This window comes from Penicillium cataractarum (assembly GCF_028827025.1).
Source record: "Penicillium cataractarum strain IBT 29864 chromosome Unknown utg000005l, whole genome shotgun sequence".
NCBI lineage: Eukaryota > Fungi > Ascomycota > Eurotiomycetes > Eurotiales > Aspergillaceae > Penicillium > Penicillium cataractarum.
The window spans coordinates 2,722,521-2,742,815 of record NW_026622741.1 but is presented as its reverse complement, the minus strand read 5'-3'; the positions used below and the strand labels follow the sequence as shown (position 1 = coordinate 2,742,815).

General features: G+C 50.9%; 8 protein-coding genes across 8 annotated transcripts; 4 read left to right on the top strand and 4 right to left on the bottom strand.

The window, feature by feature from the left end:
- Nucleotides 1-517: 517 nt before the first annotated feature.
- N7496_006670 (actin-binding ADF family protein) lies at nt 518-1,310 on the top strand (the record flags this gene model as incomplete). The annotated part of the gene is made up of 5 exons (XM_056699599.1): nt 518-523; nt 594-604; nt 709-957; nt 1,039-1,087; nt 1,170-1,310. 5 exons carry the CDS (start codon nt 518-520, stop codon nt 1,308-1,310), a joined length of 456 nt encoding a protein of 151 aa, XP_056555012.1.
- A 952-nt stretch (nt 1,311-2,262) lies between these two features.
- On the top strand, nt 2,263-3,061 carry N7496_006669 (cytochrome c oxidase subunit IV family protein; the record flags this gene model as incomplete). The annotated part of the gene is made up of 3 exons (XM_056699598.1): nt 2,263-2,512; nt 2,658-2,851; nt 2,972-3,061. 3 exons carry the CDS (start codon nt 2,263-2,265, stop codon nt 3,059-3,061), a joined length of 534 nt encoding a protein of 177 aa, XP_056555011.1.
- A 1,257-nt stretch (nt 3,062-4,318) lies between these two features.
- Nucleotides 4,319-6,458, top strand: N7496_006668 (F1F0 ATP synthase subunit beta; the record flags this gene model as incomplete). Its single annotated transcript, XM_056699597.1, has 6 exons — nt 4,319-4,329; nt 4,431-4,600; nt 4,752-4,837; nt 4,944-4,986; nt 5,132-5,448; nt 5,526-6,458. 6 exons carry the CDS (start codon nt 4,319-4,321, stop codon nt 6,456-6,458), a joined length of 1,560 nt encoding a protein of 519 aa, XP_056555010.1.
- Nucleotides 6,459-7,693: 1,235 nt separating this feature from the next.
- On the bottom strand, nt 7,694-10,184 carry N7496_006667 (1,4-alpha-glucan branching enzyme GLC3; the record flags this gene model as incomplete). Its single annotated transcript, XM_056699596.1, is given in 7 exon segments — nt 7,694-8,333; nt 8,410-8,745; nt 8,808-9,499; nt 9,519-9,676; nt 9,741-9,840; nt 9,870-10,030; nt 10,148-10,184. The coding sequence occupies 7 exon segments, from the start codon at nt 10,182-10,184 to the stop codon at nt 7,694-7,696; spliced, it is 2,124 nt and encodes a 707-aa protein (XP_056555009.1).
- Nucleotides 10,185-12,899: 2,715 nt separating this feature from the next.
- On the bottom strand, nt 12,900-13,553 carry N7496_006666 (bZIP transcription factor; the record flags this gene model as incomplete). Its single annotated transcript, XM_056699595.1, has 1 exon — nt 12,900-13,553. One exon carries the CDS (start codon nt 13,551-13,553, stop codon nt 12,900-12,902), a length of 654 nt encoding a protein of 217 aa, XP_056555008.1.
- A 685-nt stretch (nt 13,554-14,238) lies between these two features.
- N7496_006665 (alpha-1,2-mannosidase family protein) lies at nt 14,239-16,745 on the bottom strand (the record flags this gene model as incomplete). The annotated part of the gene is made up of 5 exons (XM_056699594.1): nt 14,239-14,698; nt 14,758-15,524; nt 15,581-16,014; nt 16,066-16,607; nt 16,663-16,745. The coding sequence occupies 5 exons, from the start codon at nt 16,743-16,745 to the stop codon at nt 14,239-14,241; spliced, it is 2,286 nt and encodes a 761-aa protein (XP_056555007.1).
- A 1,411-nt stretch (nt 16,746-18,156) lies between these two features.
- Nucleotides 18,157-18,921, top strand: N7496_006664 (uncharacterized protein; the record flags this gene model as incomplete). The annotated part of the gene is made up of 1 exon (XM_056699593.1): nt 18,157-18,921. The coding sequence occupies one exon, from the start codon at nt 18,157-18,159 to the stop codon at nt 18,919-18,921; it is 765 nt and encodes a 254-aa protein (XP_056555006.1).
- Nucleotides 18,922-18,952: 31 nt separating this feature from the next.
- N7496_006663 (uncharacterized protein) lies at nt 18,953-19,670 on the bottom strand (the record flags this gene model as incomplete). Its single annotated transcript, XM_056699592.1, has 2 exons — nt 18,953-19,557; nt 19,625-19,670. 2 exons carry the CDS (start codon nt 19,668-19,670, stop codon nt 18,953-18,955), a joined length of 651 nt encoding a protein of 216 aa, XP_056555005.1.
- Nucleotides 19,671-20,295: the final 625 nt, after the last annotated feature.

The window sequence follows — 20,295 nt, the reverse complement described above, 5'->3', positions numbered from 1 at the left end:
TAGATGGTCGGAGAGACGTCAACTGCAATCTAGGCTGCCAGCACACCTAATAGATGCCTGGACAAAAGGAATTTGTAATACAAGAGCCATACCCAATATTGTTGGATAGACTAGCTACCAGAGCCGCCTGTCATAGACATATATAGGCCTGCCATGATATAACTCTCGGCCAACACATTGTTTATTCCAAAATAGGTGTACCGGCATCACGTGCTGCCACCCCCACCATCGCAACACCTGGGCAACAACCCCTCCGCCTCATCCCCCCCATCCACTCCCCATTCCCCCCGTTAATCTTGTGAGAATCCCCTTGTCCCTGGTTTTTGTGTGAGCTATACCCTCTAGCTGGTATCCTCGGAGCTTCTACCTCACCGCCCTGGTCGCTCAAGCAGGTTGACCTCGAGAGGAGACTTCCCCTGTTCCTGACATCTCAGCCACTGACATCGTGTGCCACTTCCTAGGCGACCCGTCTTTCTCTCCCCCTTTTCTCTTCTCTCCCATCTACACAAAAAAAGCCATGTCTGTAAGTATCAAGCAGGCCACGAATTCTATCCCCCATTGCAATTATGTACTAATTTGAATTCGTTGCGCAGCTCGCATCCGGGTATGATCTTCCCCTCTCCTCTCCCGTCAGCGGCCAAACCCGCACCGTTTTCTCACCATTACCACCACTACCATTGGATTTCGTATTGATATTTCGATTCGCAGTGTCTCCGTCCAGGATGAGTGCCTGACGGCATTCAACGAGTTCCGTCTCAGCAAGGGCAAGACCAAGTACATCATTTACAAGATCTCCGATAACAAGAGGGACGTTGTTGTCGACGCTGTCGGTCACGACCAGGACTACGAGGTTTTCCGTGAGCAGCTCGCTGCTTCCCAGGACAGCCAGGGTCGTCCCGCTCCCCGGTACGCTGTCTACGACGTTGAGTACGACCTCGGTGGTGGCGAGGGCAAGAGGTGCGCATCCCCCCCGTTCTAGGCATCCGCCATATTCGTGATTGCGGAGAGTTTCATTCCACTCACATGTTCCAATTACAGAAGCAAGATCATCTTCATCTCCTGGGTCCCCAGCGACACCCCTACTCTGGTAAGTCTCAATTGCCAGACTGTTGATTTGCGAGGTGTCGCATTTGCAATAGCAATTCCCGTTGACTAACACTGCTATCTAGTGGTCCATGATCTATGCCAGCACCCGTGAGGTCCTGAAGAACGCCCTTAACCTCTCGGCCTCCATCCACGCCGATGACAAGTCCGACATTGAGTGGAAGACCGTCCTCAGCGAGGCTTCCGGTGGCAAGGCTGGTAAATAGATAACGGCGCCGGCTGGGTCCGGGCTGCGTGATCGATAGGGGGTTTTTGTTTTCCCACCTTGACGGTGCTACGGCACGATCAAGTCCATCCGCTTCTCTGCACACCGTTCTACTCGTTTTCTCTTCTTCTTTTTCCTAGTTGCAATGCAAAGACCGTTACGACTTTGGCCCGATTTCTCCTCTCTTTTCCCTTTGTGGGATAGCCATGATCATGATCATCTTTTGATTCTTGTTCTTTTGTGCATTTGTGATCATTTGCCTCGTTTACCTCGTATCTGATTATGTGTCGTTTGTCCAATGCGTCTAGTTGTTGGGTCTACTATGCTCTTCGTATGGATTGGTTGACCGACAAGGTAGAAGATGGTCTAGGTTAGCCAATTGGGGGGAATTGGAGGATGAAGTGTTAGAGTATCAAGAAACGGAGAGCTCGAGGTCAATCTGATAGCCTGTGATTTTCTATTTTGATTTTCTGGTGTGGTTGTACAAGCCCCTCTTCCTAGGGCTGCGACCGAGTCCGTACGAGCGTAGGCGTGATGTAGGTTGCCGATCGGGGATGAATTGATAGAAATGTGTAGAGAGTGAAATACTTGCCTGCTAGCAAGTTATCCAGGTCTTTCATATAATTTTGATACATATACTACGCACATAAACTGCCTATTCCTATCGTATGATGTTGCTGAGAATGATGATGATGCTCACTGGCGGCCGGGCTGGGCAACGGCCCAATCAGCGGGCGGACAAACCAGACCAGCGCTAGTCCGGAAACCTCGCGACTTTCCACCTCAAACCACCAGAACAACTTCAATCCTTCCCCATCCCCCGACCCTCCCCCTCCACTCTCTTCTCCAGCCGAGTCCCCCTCGCTGCCAGACTCTTCTGGTCCCGGACTCCTCTCTCCACCATCAATTGACTCGTTTTCGACGTGGTGCTCCCACCTCCCACCTGCCGCACAATGTTTCTTCGCTCCATCGCTCGCGCTGCTCCTCGCAGCCCGGCCGCCATCCGTGCCGGCCCATTGGCCTCGCTGAACGCCCTGCAGGCCCGCGCTGCCTCCGACCACGCCATTGCCAACCCTACTCTGGCCTCCATCGAGAAGCGCTGGGAGGGCATGCCCCCTCAGGAGCAGGCCGAGCTGTGGATGCAGCTCCGTGACCGTATGAAGGTTGACTGGCACCAGATGACCCTCCAGGAGAAGAAGGCCGGTACGTACTACCCAGTCGATATCAATTTGCAGTCTCGGAAGTGGTTACTCGCCTACCCTGCGGTATCCGAGGCTGAATTTTATTCGGCCATCCTTGAATTTCCTTTTTCGGCATTGCTGATATCGATCTTTTTTTTCTCCTCTAGCCTACTGGATTGCCTTTGGTCCTCACGGTCCCCGCGCTGAGACCCCCAAGGGCGAGGGCCTGAAGATCTTCTTCAAGGTTACCCAGCTCACCCTCGCCTCCTTCCTCGTCTTCTACGCTATCCACTACTTCGCCAAGCCCCAGCCCAAGACCATGTCCCAGGAGTGGCAGGAGGCCTCCAACGAATACGCTCTGGTACGTCTACTCTCTGCAGCTATGGACTTGATACTGCTAGTTTTCTTTTCTGGGATTCTCCAGCACCCATGCTCCGTCGAACTTGGTCCGGGATTTGCTAACAGATTTCTCCACCTACAGTCCGAGAAGATGAACCCCATCCACGGTATCAGCAAGCCGGGCTACGAGGGCAAGGGCTTCGTCCAGAGCGCCCCCGCCGAGAAGTCATAAGTGGGCTAGGTGCCCGATTGGGGATGAACAGGACTCAGATATTGGGGTCGAACGGGGCGAGATATCCATTTCGCACGCCCATTGGGACCCAGAGATATTCTCTTGAGTCTATGGCTTGCATGATGCTCGCCACGTCGATTTTTGAATTGACCGTCGATGGGCACCGGTCGAGTCCAGTCTGAGCCGTTCATGGTTTTTTGTCCTTTGGCCCACAAGCATCCGAAAATGCGTGTATCCCGTACTGTGCTATAGTCAATGTATCTCTTTTGTAGCCATAGAGAAACATGTTGGACCGTTTCGTTGTTTTATTATGCATGCTTTGTTATTTAATCTTGATCTATGTATTTTTTGGGTTGATATGTAGAGTTCCCCTTCTCGTACGTAGGTGGTCTCCGTTGGTGCGTCTTTTTTCCCGGAGGGATTCGGAACCTGCATAGCTGGTGCGGAGAACCCCTGTCCAAGCGCACGAGAACGACGAAGGGCCATTGCGAGGTGCAATGTGGCCATTATACACAATAGAGAAGAGGATATGCTATTTATGATGATTTCGAGCAGTTCTATAGAGATTTCGACTATCTACGAAGCTGATCACTGGCTCGTAGGAGCTTTCGCAGATTTCTATGGTTCCCATACCAGAACTCGGATGGGCGGTCGAGCACTCCGAGTTTACACGTCAGAGATTTTCGATCGGAGAAAATACTGGGAACTGGGGAGCTCCAGGGAACCACCACCAACCCCGAGAATTGAGGTCAATGGTTAAAAAATAACTACTTATAAAAAAGGAAGTATATAGTTGGTTAGTATTTGCTATGAAAATTATACGAAACGGCTTTGCATGCTGGAGAGGTGTTTATAGTTGCGCTGGGGCTCTCCCCTGCATCCGGACGCCAAGCCGACCGGTGAGAAGGACGAAGGTGTCCTAGCAACGGGGGAAAGAGCAACACCAGCACTGTGGTGAGATGGGAGTCAAATAGTAGCTGGAATAATATACATCAAGGTTGGAAAATAAGTTTGGGAAACTATTGTCGATGTTGAAAATGTTAAAGTGGTTGAAGTCCCATGTATAATTGCAGTCTCCGACCATCGGTTCATCACGGGACCATCGGCAAAACCGCCCCGGAAAGGTGTAGTGCGGCCCAGTTCCCGTGCCAGCGAGAGAGGAGAGTCCACCAACCTCTCTTCCTTCTTCTTCCCTCTTTTCCCTCCCCCCATCCACACCTTCTCTATCCCTACACCTCGCTCTTCAACACCTCCATCATGTTCAAGAGGTACGTCACCCATTCGATCCCCCATACACTCACCTCCTCCATCCATCAACATCCTCCTTCATCATGAACTCGCATCCCCCTAACTGGTTTTTTCTCTACAGCGGTCTCGCCCGGACCTTCGGGAGGGCTGCCTATGCCCGGCCGACCCCCGTCGCCCGCGCCTTCAAGCCTCTCCGCGCCAATGCCCTGCCCGCCCTCTCTGCTCGCTTCGCCAGCTCGGATGTCGCTCAGTCTGGCAAGATTCACCAGGTTATTGGTGCCGTCGTTGACGGTACGTGGTTGCTCCTCGACGCCCTGGCTGGACTTGGGGGGACACGCGCGAAAATCTTTTCCTCGGCCCCAATCCATCTCCAAAGCCATCGCAATCGATCTCAAAACAACTCCCAGGGACATTGGCTGACCTGATATTCGCCATACTACAGTGAAGTTCGAGGGCGAGAAGCTCCCTGCCATTCTCAACGCCATTGAGACCGAGAACAACGGCCAGAAGCTTGTGCTCGAGGTTTCCGTACGTGCCCTGTGATTGGTCCACACCCCGACCTCTCTCAACAATTTCCCCCCTTGTCTCCCCTTCCTCTCTCTCTCTCATCGCATCTAGCTAACCTGCTTCGTAGCAACACTTGGGTGAGAATGTCGTCCGTACTATTGCCATGGACGGTAAGCTTCCCCCCTGCGTATATTCCTGCCCGGAGCCACCGTGTCGTGCCCTTGATCCTTCCCTAAAAGGGGATGGGGACCCACCCGGTCGGCCCGGCATGTTTTTTATGGCTTGAACCATCGCCTTGCTAACGTCCATGTTCAGGTACCGAGGGTCTCATGCGTGGTGCTGTCGCCCGCGACACCGGTTCCCCCATCAAGGTTCCCGTCGGTCCCGGCACTCTTGGCCGTATCCTGAACGTCACTGGTGACCCCATTGACGAGCGTGGTCCCGTCAAGGCCACCAAGTTCCTCCCCATTCACGCCGACCCCCCAGAGTTCGTCGAGCAGTCCACCTCTGCTGAGATTCTCGTCACTGGTATCAAGGTCGTCGATCTTCTTGCCCCCTACGCCCGTGGTGGTAAGATTGGTCTGTTCGGTGGTGCCGGTGTCGGCAAGACTGTGTTCATTCAGGAGCTGATTGTAAGTTTTTCCAACCCCGTGGCATGAGGAGAACTTCCTCCTCCCTTTTGGATCTATACTAATCACCATACTTTTAGAACAACATCGCCAAGGCCCACGGTGGTTACTCCGTGTTCTGCGGTGTCGGTGAGCGTACCCGTGAGGGTAACGATCTGTACCACGAGATGCAGGAGACTGGTGTCATCCAGCTCGAGGGTGACTCCAAGGTCGCTCTGGTCTTCGGTCAGATGAACGAGCCCCCGGGTGCCCGTGCCCGTGTCGCCCTTACCGGTCTGACCATTGCCGAGTACTTCCGTGACGAGGAGGGTCAGGATGTGCTGCTCTTCATTGACAACATTTTCCGTTTCACCCAGGCCGGTTCCGAGGTGTCTGCCCTTCTCGGTCGTATCCCCTCTGCCGTCGGTTACCAGCCCACTCTGGCCGTCGACATGGGTGGTATGCAGGAGCGTATTACCACCACCCAGAAGGGTTCCATTACCTCCGTCCAGGCCGTCTACGTGCCCGCTGACGATCTGACTGATCCCGCCCCCGCTACCACCTTCGCCCACTTGGACGCCACCACTGTGTTGTCCCGTGGTATCTCCGAGCTGGGTATCTACCCCGCTGTCGACCCTCTGGACTCCAAGTCCCGTATGCTCGACCCCCGTATCATCGGTGACGAGCACTACAACACCGCCAGCCGTGTCCAGCAGATGCTCCAGGAGTACAAGTCCCTCCAGGATATCATTGCCATTCTCGGTATGGACGAGTTGTCCGAGGCTGACAAGCTCACCGTCGAGCGTGCCCGTAAGCTCCAGCGTTTCCTGTCCCAGCCCTTCGCTGTCGCCCAGGTCTTCACTGGTATCGAGGGTCAGCTCGTTGACCTGAAGGACACCATCTCTTCCTTCAAGGCTATTATCAACGGTGAGGGTGATGACCTCCCCGAGAACGCCTTCTACATGGTTGGTGACTTCGCCTCTGCCCGCGCCAAGGGTGAGAAGATTCTGGCTGAGCTCGAGGGCTCTGCCTAAATGTAATTTTGTCCATTTTGCTTAGCTAGCGGCGGGGGGTTTTTCCATCCCATGTTCAACATCCCTCTTGTCAAAAAAACTTTCGCTGCTTTCTGAAATCTTCTTGCCAAGCTCCTTCTCCACTGCGTGTGTGTTTGTATTCCTCTCTTCTATGTCTCCTTCTTGGTCTGGATCTGGTCTTTCTTTTGTTCCTTGTGTCTTTTGAACTCCTCTCTAGTCTTGTGTGTCTCCTCTCCCACTTGACGTCACTTTTTCCTTTTCGATTGCGTGTATACTACTCCGATCTTAAAGAGAAGAAAGAAAACCAGAAAGGGATTCTGATTGTCACAATTGATTCCGCTCTTGTCTTTCTGACGTGATCTGTTTGCGGGAGACTTGATATTGACCTGAAAGGTGTTTTGACCTTGGACGTCGCTGTGAAAACGGAGACGAGGACGCTACCTGATCTACCGAGGGAATGAGGTGTGAAGGGGTTTATCCGGAGTGCATCTCATATCGGTGGGAATGAGCAAGGCTTGAGAAGAGAATAGGACGGTGGATGAAAGGCGAAAGCCTTGATGTGTTTGTTTGGATGAGGGAGGGAAAACACACTGTCTTGTCTAACGAGCGAGTTGATGAGATTCTCCTTTTTAAAGCCTTGCTAGACGCACCCTAGCCAGGCTTGTGTTTCATTATTGTGTATTTAGAGTTGAAAACCCATGGCCTGTATGGCGACCCTAAATATCCTGGTGTCCAATTGTATTTTCTTTTGTTGAAGATTTTGATTTTGTAACTTGTAGAAGGCTTGTAGTTGTAGACAACTCTCTCGGCGTGGCATGCTCGGGGATATCAGACGGTATCTTGGGGGTTGGACTCATGGTGTTTACCATGTCCTATATTGATCCTTGCTCCTGTGTGTCCTGCTATGATGCTAATGCCATCTAGACGTGTAAATGGCTGATGGCATGGCAAGATCACCTTATTGTTGTCTACGTGGACGACAGAGGAGGCAAAAGTGGTAGAACTTCAAACCATTCACTTGATTAAACAGAACAAGCTAAACTAACTAGCTAAAAGACCAAATCCAGAACAAGATGTATGTCATGACTCTTCGTGTATTGTTGAATCACGAAGTTGAGGATTCTCGACACCCCTCCCTACACTGCCCTTCACAGAGTTTCTTCCAAAGCAAGAACCTACCCCAGGAAACCCGTTAGCCAAACAACTCAACAGCACAAGAAACCCAAAGGCAGGGCTCAACTCACCAAAGCAGTCCTCGTCGGGATATAAACCTGCGTAAAGTTCGCCCTCCCATTCCACGGCATATCAGTCGTAAAGAACCTCGTCTCCTTAACATTCCTCCCCAACCCCCCAAACGCCTGATCATCCGAATCAAGCACAATCCGATACGTCCCCGGAACATCCACGCCAACCCGATAATCCGTAAAACTCTCCGTAGGATGGAAATTGAAGATCCACACCAACCCCGCCCTCTCAAAGACGAGTACCTTGTCACTCTCATTCTTCAAGCTAACGTACGCCTGCGGCGCATGCAGCCATCCATACTTGGCTTCGCCGAGTTGCATGGCGCGGTCGAATTCGTTGAGGAATTTGTAGCGGAGCAGGTGGTCTTCTGTCAGGTTTAGTTGGCGGCGGGCGTACCAGAAGGAATTTCCGTTTCCTTCGCGGGGGAAATCGAGCCATTCGGGGTGCCCGAATTCGTTGCCTTCGAAGTTTAGGTAGCCTTCGCCGCCGAGGCCGTGGGTTACTAGGCGGATCATTTTGTGGAGGGCCATGCCGCGTTCGATTACCGGGGTGAAGTCTGTTAGGACGGACATGTGGGTGTACATTTCTTTGTCGCAGAGCCACATCATGAGGGTTTTGTCGCCGACTAGTCTGTTTGTGTGGAGGGCTTTTTGTTAGAGAGGAAGTGTTTGCGGGGAGAGATGGCTGTTTTAGGTATTGTACTTACGCTTGGTCGTGGCTCTCGGCGTAGGCAATGGTCTTTTCGCCGTGGCGACGGTTTGTCAGTGTGAATGCAAGGTTGCCAATGTCCCACTCGTTGTCGGACTTTTCTTTCAGCAGCTTGATGTACATGTCGGGTACGGCCATGGCTAGTCGGTAGTCGAAGCCGACGCCTCCAAGGGAGTGGGGGAGACACAAGGCGGGCATACCGGAGACGTCTTCCGCGACGGTGATACACTCGGGGTAGAGCTCGTGCAGCATTGTGTTGGCAAGGGCTAGGTAAGTGACGCCCTCCTCATCGACACCGGGGCCGAAGTACTCGTGGTAACCACCGGAGAAGCCTCTAATGATATAGTTAGCTTGAGACCAAGGATGTCGCAGGTGACGAAGAGAGAGTGGACATACGTTCCAATACCGTGGTGCACGTAAAGCATGCTAGTGACACCGTCAAATCGGAAACCATCAAACTGATACTCATCCATCCAGAAGCGCAGGTTACTCAAGAGGAACCGCAGCACTTCATGATGTCCATAGTTAAACAAGCGACTATCCCACAACTCATGGCGACCCTTTCCACCCTCGTGGAAATAAAGATGATCGGATCCATCGAACATGTTCAGGCCATCAAGCACGTTCTTCGACGCGTGACTGTGCACCACATCCAGCAGTACCACCAGCCCCATACTATGAGCAGTATCAATGAGCTCCTTCAGATCCTCGGGAGATCCGTAGCGACTACTTGCCGCGAAAAAGTTGTTCACCTGGTATCCGAAGCTGGCATAGTAGGCGTGCTCCATAATGGCCATCAACTGGATCGCATTGTAGCCAAGGTACTTGATACGCGGGAGCATATTCTTGGTGAACTCCTTGTACGTGGCGACCCGGGTTTCGGGCGATGAGATACCGACGTGTGCCTCATAGATACGAAGACTCTCGGGCTTCTTGGGTCGTGGGTGTTTGAAGGTGTATCGATCGCTGGCGGGTGGGTTCCAGAAAACGGCGTCGTAGACCGGAGAGACGTCGAGGTCCTGCACGACCCGCTTGATCCATGCAGGAATGCGATAGATGCGCTCGCCGCCGGGGAGAACCATGGTGATCTAGGCCAATTAAAGTGACGTTAGCTTGAGAGCTCTGTCTAATTCTAGAAATGGACGGACTTGCCTTGATCTTGCTCTCGTGGGGAATCGCCGGGCTGCCATTGACAGCAGGCACGGTCACTTCCCACACGCCGAAGCTGTTCTTGGTCATAGGGTTGGCTTCGTTATCCCAGTTGTCTGCCAGTCTCAGTAATTCGATTCAAGATCTTTGATTTTTTGCTCTTCATCCTGAAGGACGTACTGAAATCGCCGACCAGCGAAGCCTCCACTGCATTCGGTGCCCATTCCCGGTACTTGATGTCGCCATTTGGCTGAGCATTGAGGCCAAAGGTTTCATAGCCCTGGAAGGAGCGACCATTGGTTAGCTCACGCTAATTGATCGCAACGAGTGCAGGTTCAATTCTACCTTGCTGAACTTGTCCAATCCACCTTCGGACTCATTGATGGCGTTGGCCCATTTCTCCACCACGCTGTAGCGATGCTTCAGCACATCGCGATGAGGTTCCAACCACGGGTCAAGTTGGAGGACGCCTGGATAGCAGGGTATAGATCAGCTATCAATTCATGAGGGATTGCCTCGAACGGCGACCAGCAAGCTCCTAGCTCAACCTGGCGCAGCTCAACAGAGCTGCTCCATCAGTGACGTACCTGTTCCGTCGGCGGGGACTTCAGAAGTAGACGCCATATTCTTTGCGTCCAGATTGTTTACAGGTCAAGAAAGTTGGAAGAAAAGAGAAACAGGGGAAAGAGATGACCTGCGGGACCCCTCTCTGAGAGACTCTCAACGTTTATCGCGCATCCCAGCGATGGCCAGACCGTGGGAGTGATTGGCTGCGGGGGTAAGCTGCGATTGTCCAGGTGGAGATGCGGGGGAGCTCGGGCCTCCTGGTGGTTTTCTGGAGGCGAATCCGGTTTTGGTCACTGACTTGGCCAGCTTTGTTGAGGGAATAGGGTGATTGATTAATATTCAGGGAATATACTATTATTAATTTTGATCTACCAATCTCTATCTTCGTGTTGATTATTATCGCGATAGCTATAAAGTTCCACCGGGCGACAGTCGGCCGTTCCTGGCCTGGTCCCGGGTACCACCTCGACTGCTTCGGTCTCTCGCCTTACCAGATGCATCTCGGTGAAACTCAATCCCTCCCCAACCCCTGCCTCTTGGGGAACTATTTTTAAATTGTACTCTCACCCAGTCAATTCCTCTCTGCTATAAGTTTAATCTGTTAAATTTGAAATCTTGATTATCTTGATTTTGTCTAGAGGAAGACTGGGTCGAACGGACAATCCTAGAATCTTTATTACCGGGCCTTAATACTGCGCCAAACATCTTGATGCAGGTACCTAGATGGATATCTTAATTAGAAGTGACCTCTGGCGGGACAGGACTCAAGGACTCAAGACTCAAGTCGCCTTTAATACAGGCATATAAGCTCTGATATCTGCAAGCCTTTAGGTATTAATAGCCATCGCGCGTGTTTGCTATGAGCTGCTAAAATTGTCATATCTTCAGAAATTGGCCGTGTGCCTCTGATCATCGAATCGAGTTGTTTGTCGACATTGGCTCTTGTAAGATCTGACTGTCTCTAGGGCATTACGGTGGCTGTTCTACGGAGGTGTTCGCAACATGGATATTGGGCCACTACTAGGGTTCCGTAACTAGCCAGGACGCATGGAAATAATTCCTCCTTTGTAGAAAATGAAGCGGCCAGTGATTAGTTACCCCTACGCCTATTCAATCATAAGCACAAATGTTTGTATAGACGCTGCTCTAATTCAAAACAATACCAACCCTCAAGTCTAGATTGATAGGGCCAGATAATACGAACATACTGTTCGGATGCAGTTGGCTATACTCGATAAAAACTAATATAAAGATGTGAAGCATCACCGTGTGAAAATAGACAGACAACGTGCAGTCATGCCCCCGGGCGTGGTCCAGTGAGCTCAACAAGACTACCTGATACACTCCTACCTTATGACTTCCGAGAAAGCCAATCATCAATTCAGAAGTCCTATAAATACGCTTCACCTTTTATGGCCCACTGTAGTCTGGACGTCTCTGCGAGTCGCCAAGGGAAGCCTTTTCGATTCTCGATATGAGGCTGGGGTGCCGGCGCTGGTGCATCTACATGGATATCAAGACTGTTCCCGTATATTACCTACCATGAATATCCCGATATTTCAATTTAAGCGAGTAGTATCCACTGTATTTGATATGATTTTAATTGTTGAACTCGGTGGTCATTTGAGCCGTTCTTGCCACCGAAAGATGCTCAGCAACGTCAACGAAGACCGGGTTTCTAGTTAGGGCAGAGACATATGTCCCTATGACAAACCGGAACCTTCGCATCAGCTTGTAGTTTGCTCTTATCCACAACCACTTGTCCTCTCCCTGGTTTAACTGTTATCTACATGGTGAACAGAGCTGGCGGTTAACGATGAGAGGTAAAAAGTTAGTGAAACGCGACATGCTTTATGAAGACTCTAACGACAGCAACACAAGCGTCATACGAGTAACCCAAGGAAACTTAATGTTAGTGAGGTGGCCAGTAGCGCCCGAGGATATGGAGACCGTTAAAATTCGAGCTAGAACTGCAAATGACCTCATTTTATAAGATAATACTGGTCCTAATCATGTTTTCGATTGTATGCTGCCAATGTTCCTATGGCAGCAGAGAGGGGATAAATCAGCCACTGCAGTCATATTACTGTCGACATCAAGGTCTCAAGTATTCGACAAGTGCTAACAAATCGTAACTTCTCGGGAACTCTCGTCCTCAGTGGCAAAGTAGCTTGATGGTGGCGGCTCCACTTGATACCCAGCCCTACGGTATACAATTGGGCGGCCATTCGTTCCCTTCAATCAGAACCTTTTTCACGGGCATGTCCCGGCCGTTCCGATCGATTAACCAACATTCGATCTCTAAGAACGGACGGGATGATGAATCCGGAAACAGTTGAGTGGTTGCAGTTCTCCACATATGCGTTTCCATGAAACTGGTAGAAAAGAGTGGGGCTGTTCAATGTACATACTCAAAGCCTGAAGGAGTTTCTCCTCGGGACCCCTGTACATCATCCAGCTCTATTGCGAGCTACCATTGCCCTGATATTCAGCTCTTGTCTTTATTAGCAGGGAAAATACTCCGTTGCGTCCCTGTAGATTCAATACTTGAATCTATATCGCACTGCCGATCCTGAAAAGGGATTTTAAACAGGTACACGTTCTCGGATTATTCGTCCAGTCATAGCTGTAGTTTGAATAAATTCGATCTCTGGATACAACGATTCGAGAACGTACTTTTGTAAGAAGGATGACATCAATGATTAATGCCATTTTTCTCATAAGTCTCATAACTGATTAAGTAGATACAAAAAAAAGAGCAGAAAACATGCCCTACATCTTGGTGACATCAACAAAGTTATCAAGTAATTCATCAAAATACCCTCCACAACGATCCTGGTCGTAGACAGGCAGCGTACTCGAGAAATCTCCCCACTCCGGGAAAGTCGTACACGCATCCATGCCCATTGCACCTTCTTCTGACCCACCAGAAGACAGATTATCCTCGAAAGACGACGACGAGCTTCGCCGCGAGCTCGAATTGAGGAGATCCTGGTTCATTTGTGAAAGCTGGAGACTGATATGCTGATCGTCACAATTTGCATGCGCGAAGACTCGGTTTTTAAGACGCCAGAGTTCCTCTCTCAGGACATCCACCTCCGCTAATAGTATGTCTCGTCGTGCCGTCTCGCTCTGTAATACGCCCTGGATCTGCTCGTGTTCTCTCTTCTTTTTCAGCCGGCATTTGTTTGCAGCGAGACGGTTGCGCTCAAGGTGTCGGGCCCTCGCGGGGCTGATAGCGTCTCGAGATATTTGGGGACCGGGGCCACGATGGGCCTTTCTTGGTCTTGCCTGGGGCTTGAATTCGTGCTCTGATGGGTGGCCTGCCGGTTTTCTTGTGGGTTGTCTCTCCCGTAATGTCTTGAGAAGGGAATCTTTTTCGCTGCGGGTAACGTGGGGAGAACCCGAGGGAAGAATCGGGTCCATTGTTGCTGGCATCGTGAATCCTGGGGCCGGGAGTAATTGAGTTGTGGTACTGGATAGTCCAAGCATAGTAGGTATTGTAGACTTTTTTCTCGGTGAGAAATCAATCAATTGCGTTAAAATCTTCGATTGATAGAAGAGTTGAAAGGAGAACTACTTTCACCGAGCCGTCGAACCGTAGCGCTTTTAAATGTCCAATCTTAACGCCTAACAGGTTTTCTATCGAGCCAGGGACCAACCGCGAGTCTGACCTCAGACACTTAAAACTTTGATGTCGACTTCAAAGCTCCAAGCTCCAACCGAAGTACTGATGCGGGGTCGCGCCACCTTTACCGTGGTCCAAGACGCAGATCATCTCTTAACCCAATCATCACGGCCTACCGAAGGACCAGAAACTATCAACAAAAGAATGACAGGCTGGAAGGTAAAACAAGTTGACTAAGGATGATTGATGACAAAGTGCGGGCTAATAGGAAAGAAGACCGTTCGAATGTTCTGGATACCATTATCCGTAAATGGGACCATGCGACAGGGATTATCAACAGGGCACGCAAGCATCAAAATGAGGATGATTGATAGGATAACTACGCGATGACGCTGACAAAGCAAGTGCTAAATACCGAGTGCGAGAATTTAGAATAAACAAATTAAGTGCAAGTATGTATATGAGATGTGTATGTACGTCGCTCTACTCCGATGCTGGACTCGGTGGCAACTCGCCCGTCGTCCAGTTCACGGCCGTCGAACCTAGTTCAAACTCAAGTGTGCCTCCATTGGCGAAAATATCATCCCAGGTCAGCCAGTTCTTCTTCCACGGCTTGCTGTTTACTTTCAAACCTTGCACGTAAAAGTCCTCATCACCATTGCCATCACCACCCGTCGAGGTGACTATCAATTTCTTGTTACCGCCAAGATCGATAGTCATTGACGCGAACCATGGCGAATGGATGAGGAATGTAGTCTGTCCGGTGATCGGGTACAGACCGATCATATTCCACAGCAGCCAGGTCTGCATTGCTCCGGCGTCGCTGTTACCTGGGAGGCCTGACACGCCAGTGGTATAGTCACTTTTGGCGACTTTCCGCGATTGCAATACAGACAGGTCCTGGCGACCAACATAGTTGTAAAGGTAAGGGATGTTGAACATTCTATTGATGCTCGTTAGAGTGACTCATTGATATAGCTGACAGAAGAAGGCATAACTCACGGCTCATTGGTGGCATCGAAGATAATCCCACTTGATCCACTAGCACCCTCGGTGAACATGGTATTCAGTCGGTTGACCACCGTGTCCGCGCCTCCCATCAACTTGATCAGATGCTGCATATCATGCACATCCGCCCAGGAATAAGCCCAAGAGCTCGCTTCATAGTACGGATCTCCCCAGTAGCCACTGTCTTTCAACGGATCAGTCTCAATGAAACCGGTAGTATTCCTTGGGACGACAAAACCCGAGAATCCGAGCGAAGTCTGCTTAGGATTCCAATGGTTACGCCAGTTGCGAGACCGATTGAGATACTTCTTCGCATCCTGCTCTTTCTTCAGCCCAGACGCAACCTGGTACAGACTAAAGTCATTAGCCGCATACTCGACAGCCCTGCTAACGGCACGACTGTACGTCGGCGTGATGTATCCAAGGCTGAGCCAGTCGGGCAATGCGCCGCGACCCTCGTGTGTTGACGAGTCTGGCGCCATGGGGTCGACGGGGTTATTTGCGGGCGTGACTTCGGCGTCTTTGACCATGGCTTTATAGCCATCTTCCCAGTTGACAGACCCGCGGACACCTTTGACGTAGGCGTCGGCGAGAACGTTGTCGGCATTGGAACCACCTTGCGAGCGGCCGTTATAGTTGGATGACCGTGCGTCGGGAAGGTAGCCGTCGTGTCGCCAGATGTCGATCAGAGACCGGATTTGCTCCTCGTAGGCAGTTGGCTGGAGGACTTGCATGAGGGATGTGGAGCAACGGAATAGATCCTAAGCTTGTTAGTTGTGCCGGTCTGGACTTATTACGGACAATGAGGTGAGCTTACCCAGAATGTGAAAATGTCTTGATAATACGGCTCATCTGACTCCCAGCCGGGATTCTCGCCAGTTTGATTCGTGGGGATCAGGTGCATGAAGTAGAGGGAGGTGTATAGCAGACTGAGGCTGGTGTCATTGGTGTTAGTCGTGGTGATCTTGGACAAAACCTTCTCATTCCATTCAGAAACGGCGTCGTTGACAACAGTAGCAAAGCTCGTGCCGGCTGGAATCTCCCGGTTCACATTGTCGCAGGCTTGCTCTGGGGATATCCATGAAATTCCAACACGAGAAATCACTTCTTCTTCATTGAAGGTGAAGAGTGCACCGACTCGAGTGGAATTTGAAGTGGATGAGACTGAGCCACCCATCTTCTCAATGCTTGGGGCCGCACCCGTTGCAACGTATGTTTTGTTGCTTGTTGCATCGGATTCGAAGTAGCCACCTGTTGATGTTAGTATTTCCATAAAGCCATCTCTTGAATCATGACACTCACAGAAATAGATAGTCCAATTGGGAGCCTCATTCCATCCATTATTGTAGGTTCCAAGACCTTCATAATGGCCATCCCCAAAGATGGTCAAGTTTCCACCTTCATAGTTCTGTCCAAGTCCCTGGCCGCGGAAAGATGGCAACACATGCGAGACATCTACCAGGATATTCTTCTCCGATTCACTTGGGAAGGTATACCGGTAGATTCCAGCTCGAGCAGCAGCACTCAGCTCAACCTCGACACCATCTGCTGTCTCGGCTTTGTAGTATCCAACAGAGCCTTGGTCGGTTCCAGACCGAGCAACAGTGATGTTGGATAGAGGATCAGTGATGTTACCTACCAGTGGCAGCTGCGAGACAGTGCCGTACTTGGGAGCACCTCCGGTACCTTGCTCGTGCATCAAACTGAAGCCAGAGAACTTGCCATTCGGTAGATATCCCGCGTATGAATCTGTTCCGGATTGGAGCAGATCAGGGCCCAGTTTGACCATTCCAAAGGGTCTTGCTGCTCCGGGGAAATCATTGCCCCCGCTTTGTGTCCCCATGCTAAAAGGATGTTAGATATCTCTGACTTTGTTCTTGCGTTTGCGATGACACTTACAAGACATCGACATGCTTGGTCAAGTCTTCCGCCGCAGACAATGCCAGCAAAGTGAGGCCGGTCAGCATCTTGAAGGACTTCATGATGAGATTTCTCTCAGAGATCCCTCAATATGAACTGCAGTAAGGCTTGATGTCGCACAGCACGCCTTGTACTGCAAGATGATCGTTGCTCGGATGTACAAGCTGTGATCAGCCCCGCGCAAGAGAGAAACTCAATGCTGCCTTCTGTACGAGTACGAAGGAAAGAAAAAGGAATAATCCTCGTGCTGCGTTACCCGGTCTATATGGGGGAAAATCCAACTCTCTCACACCCAGTACAACACCCCTGCCAAACGATCCTGCGACTCATCGCATGTGCCGAGTACCGTGGACAGGATGTGGTGCCTCCCCGCTCACAGTTTTACGCTAGACATAATCTTTGGTGGGTAGAGATGTAACCAGAAGTCATTATCTGTTTTTACTGTGGATAGTGCTAAGCTCGCTAGGGTTAGGAATGCATGGGCCAAAAGCAAATCATCGAGGCCTCCCAGGGTCCATGATCCCGCCAGAAGTATATTATGGCCAGTCAGCTTACAGAGTAACAGTTTATTATGAAATTTGAGTAAGTAAGCAGTAGATACAATGTTCGTTGTGCAACGGGAAGGAAATTACTACGATAGTTCCAATCCGGGCTGGGATTAGGGCACCTGGGAAAAGAGGGAGATGTGAGTCGTTGAGGGCGGTAGTTTTGATTTAACTCATCCAGGCAAGATAGAATGCCGATTGATGCATTTTTGAGAGAAAAACAATGGCTCAGGGACGAATGAGGCGTCTCTGAAGTATGGGAATGTTCAGGACGTGACCAAATCAGCGGCGCCAGTGGGTTCACATGGGTCGATCAGGGACCGCTCCACGTGTGGAGCTGGTTGGTTGGGAAAGGGGGGACATTCAAAGTTTTAATGTGGCAGTATATAAACATTTACATTTGAACTTTCAATTTTAATGTCGCAATACTATAAAGCAGCCATGGTAGCCATCGTCAAATCTAAGACAGGGTGTTTGTATAGGGAGATTTCGAATTCAAGGGGCGCAAAATTTGACATGGTTGGTGCCTAAAGAGGAGTCCTAACAAGGGGTCCCATGGAAGATGTGCTGATGATATGAGATGTAACGATAAGATTTGGTGGAATACAGTTAAATAACCTTATTGAGAAATTCTGGAGCCTATCTCATATTAAGATTTTGGCCCGGTAGTTGACTCTGAGTGATTTGATGAGGGTATATACTTCGGGCAGACAAGCATTGCAGCCATACCGATGAGGCACCAAATACTACCCAAACTGGACTAGCGGCCCGGACTGTTAAGCTCCAATGAACCCCAGCCCGAAATGACCTGGAATGACCTGAAATGTCACCACCCTTGACCATGCGAACACTTCCCAGAACGTGATACGCCATGCCGTGACTTTCTAAAAGCCGCCCAAGCCAGCTAGCCCGCTAGCCTGTCTGTATGATGTCGCCTCGGGATCGCCCGAAACCCCAGATCACCTGGTGGATGCGGCTTCGGAGATTCTTCTGCAATCTCGAGTCACCTCTCCAGCTTCGCGGTACCCTCACGCGTCTCAGTCACCGGCACAAACGCCCTTTCCTAGCCTTGCTCCGTCTGCTCCTTCCCCTGCCGACATGGCATTTCCGTCTCCCCGAGCCGGTCCCGGTCAAGACCATGCTGAACAATGTCGCGCTCCTCCAGTCCCGGAAAGCGGCCGCCGACCTCACAAATATGCGCTCCGTGCCGTTGTGGCGTGCTCGAGATACTCCCCTGCGCGCTCTATATCGTATATATGAGGCTGTGGCTGCGCGTGAGTTCTATGCAATCGGGTCGGAAGTCGAGTACTTCTGGTACCAGTCGCGTGGGGCTTGGGCAGCGCATCGGATACCAGACCCTCGTGACGAGGACCCGGTGCGGTACGCCATTCTGGCGTGTATCGCTGAGGAACTGGCACAAGCGTTCAACTGGCGCATGAGCTTGGGCATGCGACGCGATAAAAGCAAGCACATATACCGGAAGACATTCGAGGACCCTCTGCCGTCTTTCACGCCGGAGACTGCTCCTAGCTGGACCAGGAGGGTGGCTCCGATCGATGTGGAGATGATTGCCGATCTGCCAGCAGATTTCCTAGACTCTGCAGGCAGACTCGTGCTCGAAGAAGGGGGCGAGAGTCCTATATTCGCGCAGAGGAACATTATCATCGATACCGGCCACTTCTACACAGTCTAGAGCGGCCGACCGATGGATGCCACGGTGTATCTCAGGAAAACGCTTCCTCGTTATATTGCTCTCGATAAGCAGTAGCAATCTCATTCATCGTTGCCTGATCAGGGGGTATCTCGAAGGAGCAGATATTCAGGGTTCGGATATACTCTCTATCCAACGGCGCATCATTCTGCATCCGCAGATGCTTCAAGATCGCAAGCACGTCCGCGACATCAGATGCTCGTTTCGTATGCCTTCTGCTGTTATGGATGCGCCGTAGCTTCCGCTCAAGTGCCCATTCCAAGGGCACGGCAAGAACCCGAAGATGTGTGCCTTCCCACAAAACAATATTCTGCTCCTCAGCCTTTTCAAAGAGGAGCTGCCGGAATTGGTCGGGCACGAAAAAGGCGAGTTCCTCGTTTACCCAGTCGTCGATGAATCCCAGGTGTCGGGCGGCTCGGGTGATGGCACTCTGTAATGGCTTTTTGATGTCATTGTCGTGCGCCCATTGCGGCTCCAGGAGATAGTCTATGTCGCCCGTGCTCTCTCGATTCCGAAAGAAGTTGGTCGCGAGGAATCCCCCCGTCGAGATGAGGGTGATGGGTGCGAAGGCGATCAGCCAGTCATCCTTGCCCATCTCATTGTCCAGAACCTCGAGACCTAGGTCGGAGCCGAACGTGGTGTTAGTATTTGCAAGCTGTCAAGTATTATAGAGCGAACATCACACCTTGCGCAAAGTCTTCAGCTCCAAATCTGTCCTTCTCCCTTTCCATCGGTAGTCCCCTAGTCGGCTTCTAACGGATACCCAAATAAAAAGGATGCTCAGTAAAATCCAAACCTACTATGTATCAGTATTCGCTAAGGAGATATGGGGTTATAATCGATGGGTATCCAGGGAACGGGTTCCTGTCGTTCGCATGATCGGCCGATGATTCTCGAGAGTTCTAGGCTGCGTCTTGCAGATAAGCCTCTCACGGTCTCGACCTTCTAAAGCTACCCCGCCCCAACCCTGTCTGTCCTGCACGCCGCTTGAATAGTCATCTCACAGCTGACGGGACTGCCTGCGTCTAGGTGTGTGGCTATTTGTACTTTCTGGCGAGTTCCTGATGGAGGGTCAGATGATGGTGCCATTCAGCTTGTTCCGTCTACCCTTTAGTATACTAACTTAGCTATCTACATGAATAGGCAAAAAGAAATCTTTCCCCTGTTCAGTCATATTATCAAACTCCTCAGCCATATAGCCCTACTATGAAACTCACTTTAGCCATTACGGTAGAGCATTTCCCGCACTACCGGGCCCATCCGTCCAGCCAAGGTCTCTTTAACCAAACCCTCGTCGTCTTAGTCTTATGCGACAATCCTATACTTGACCGACAAAATCCTGTCTGCCGATTGCAC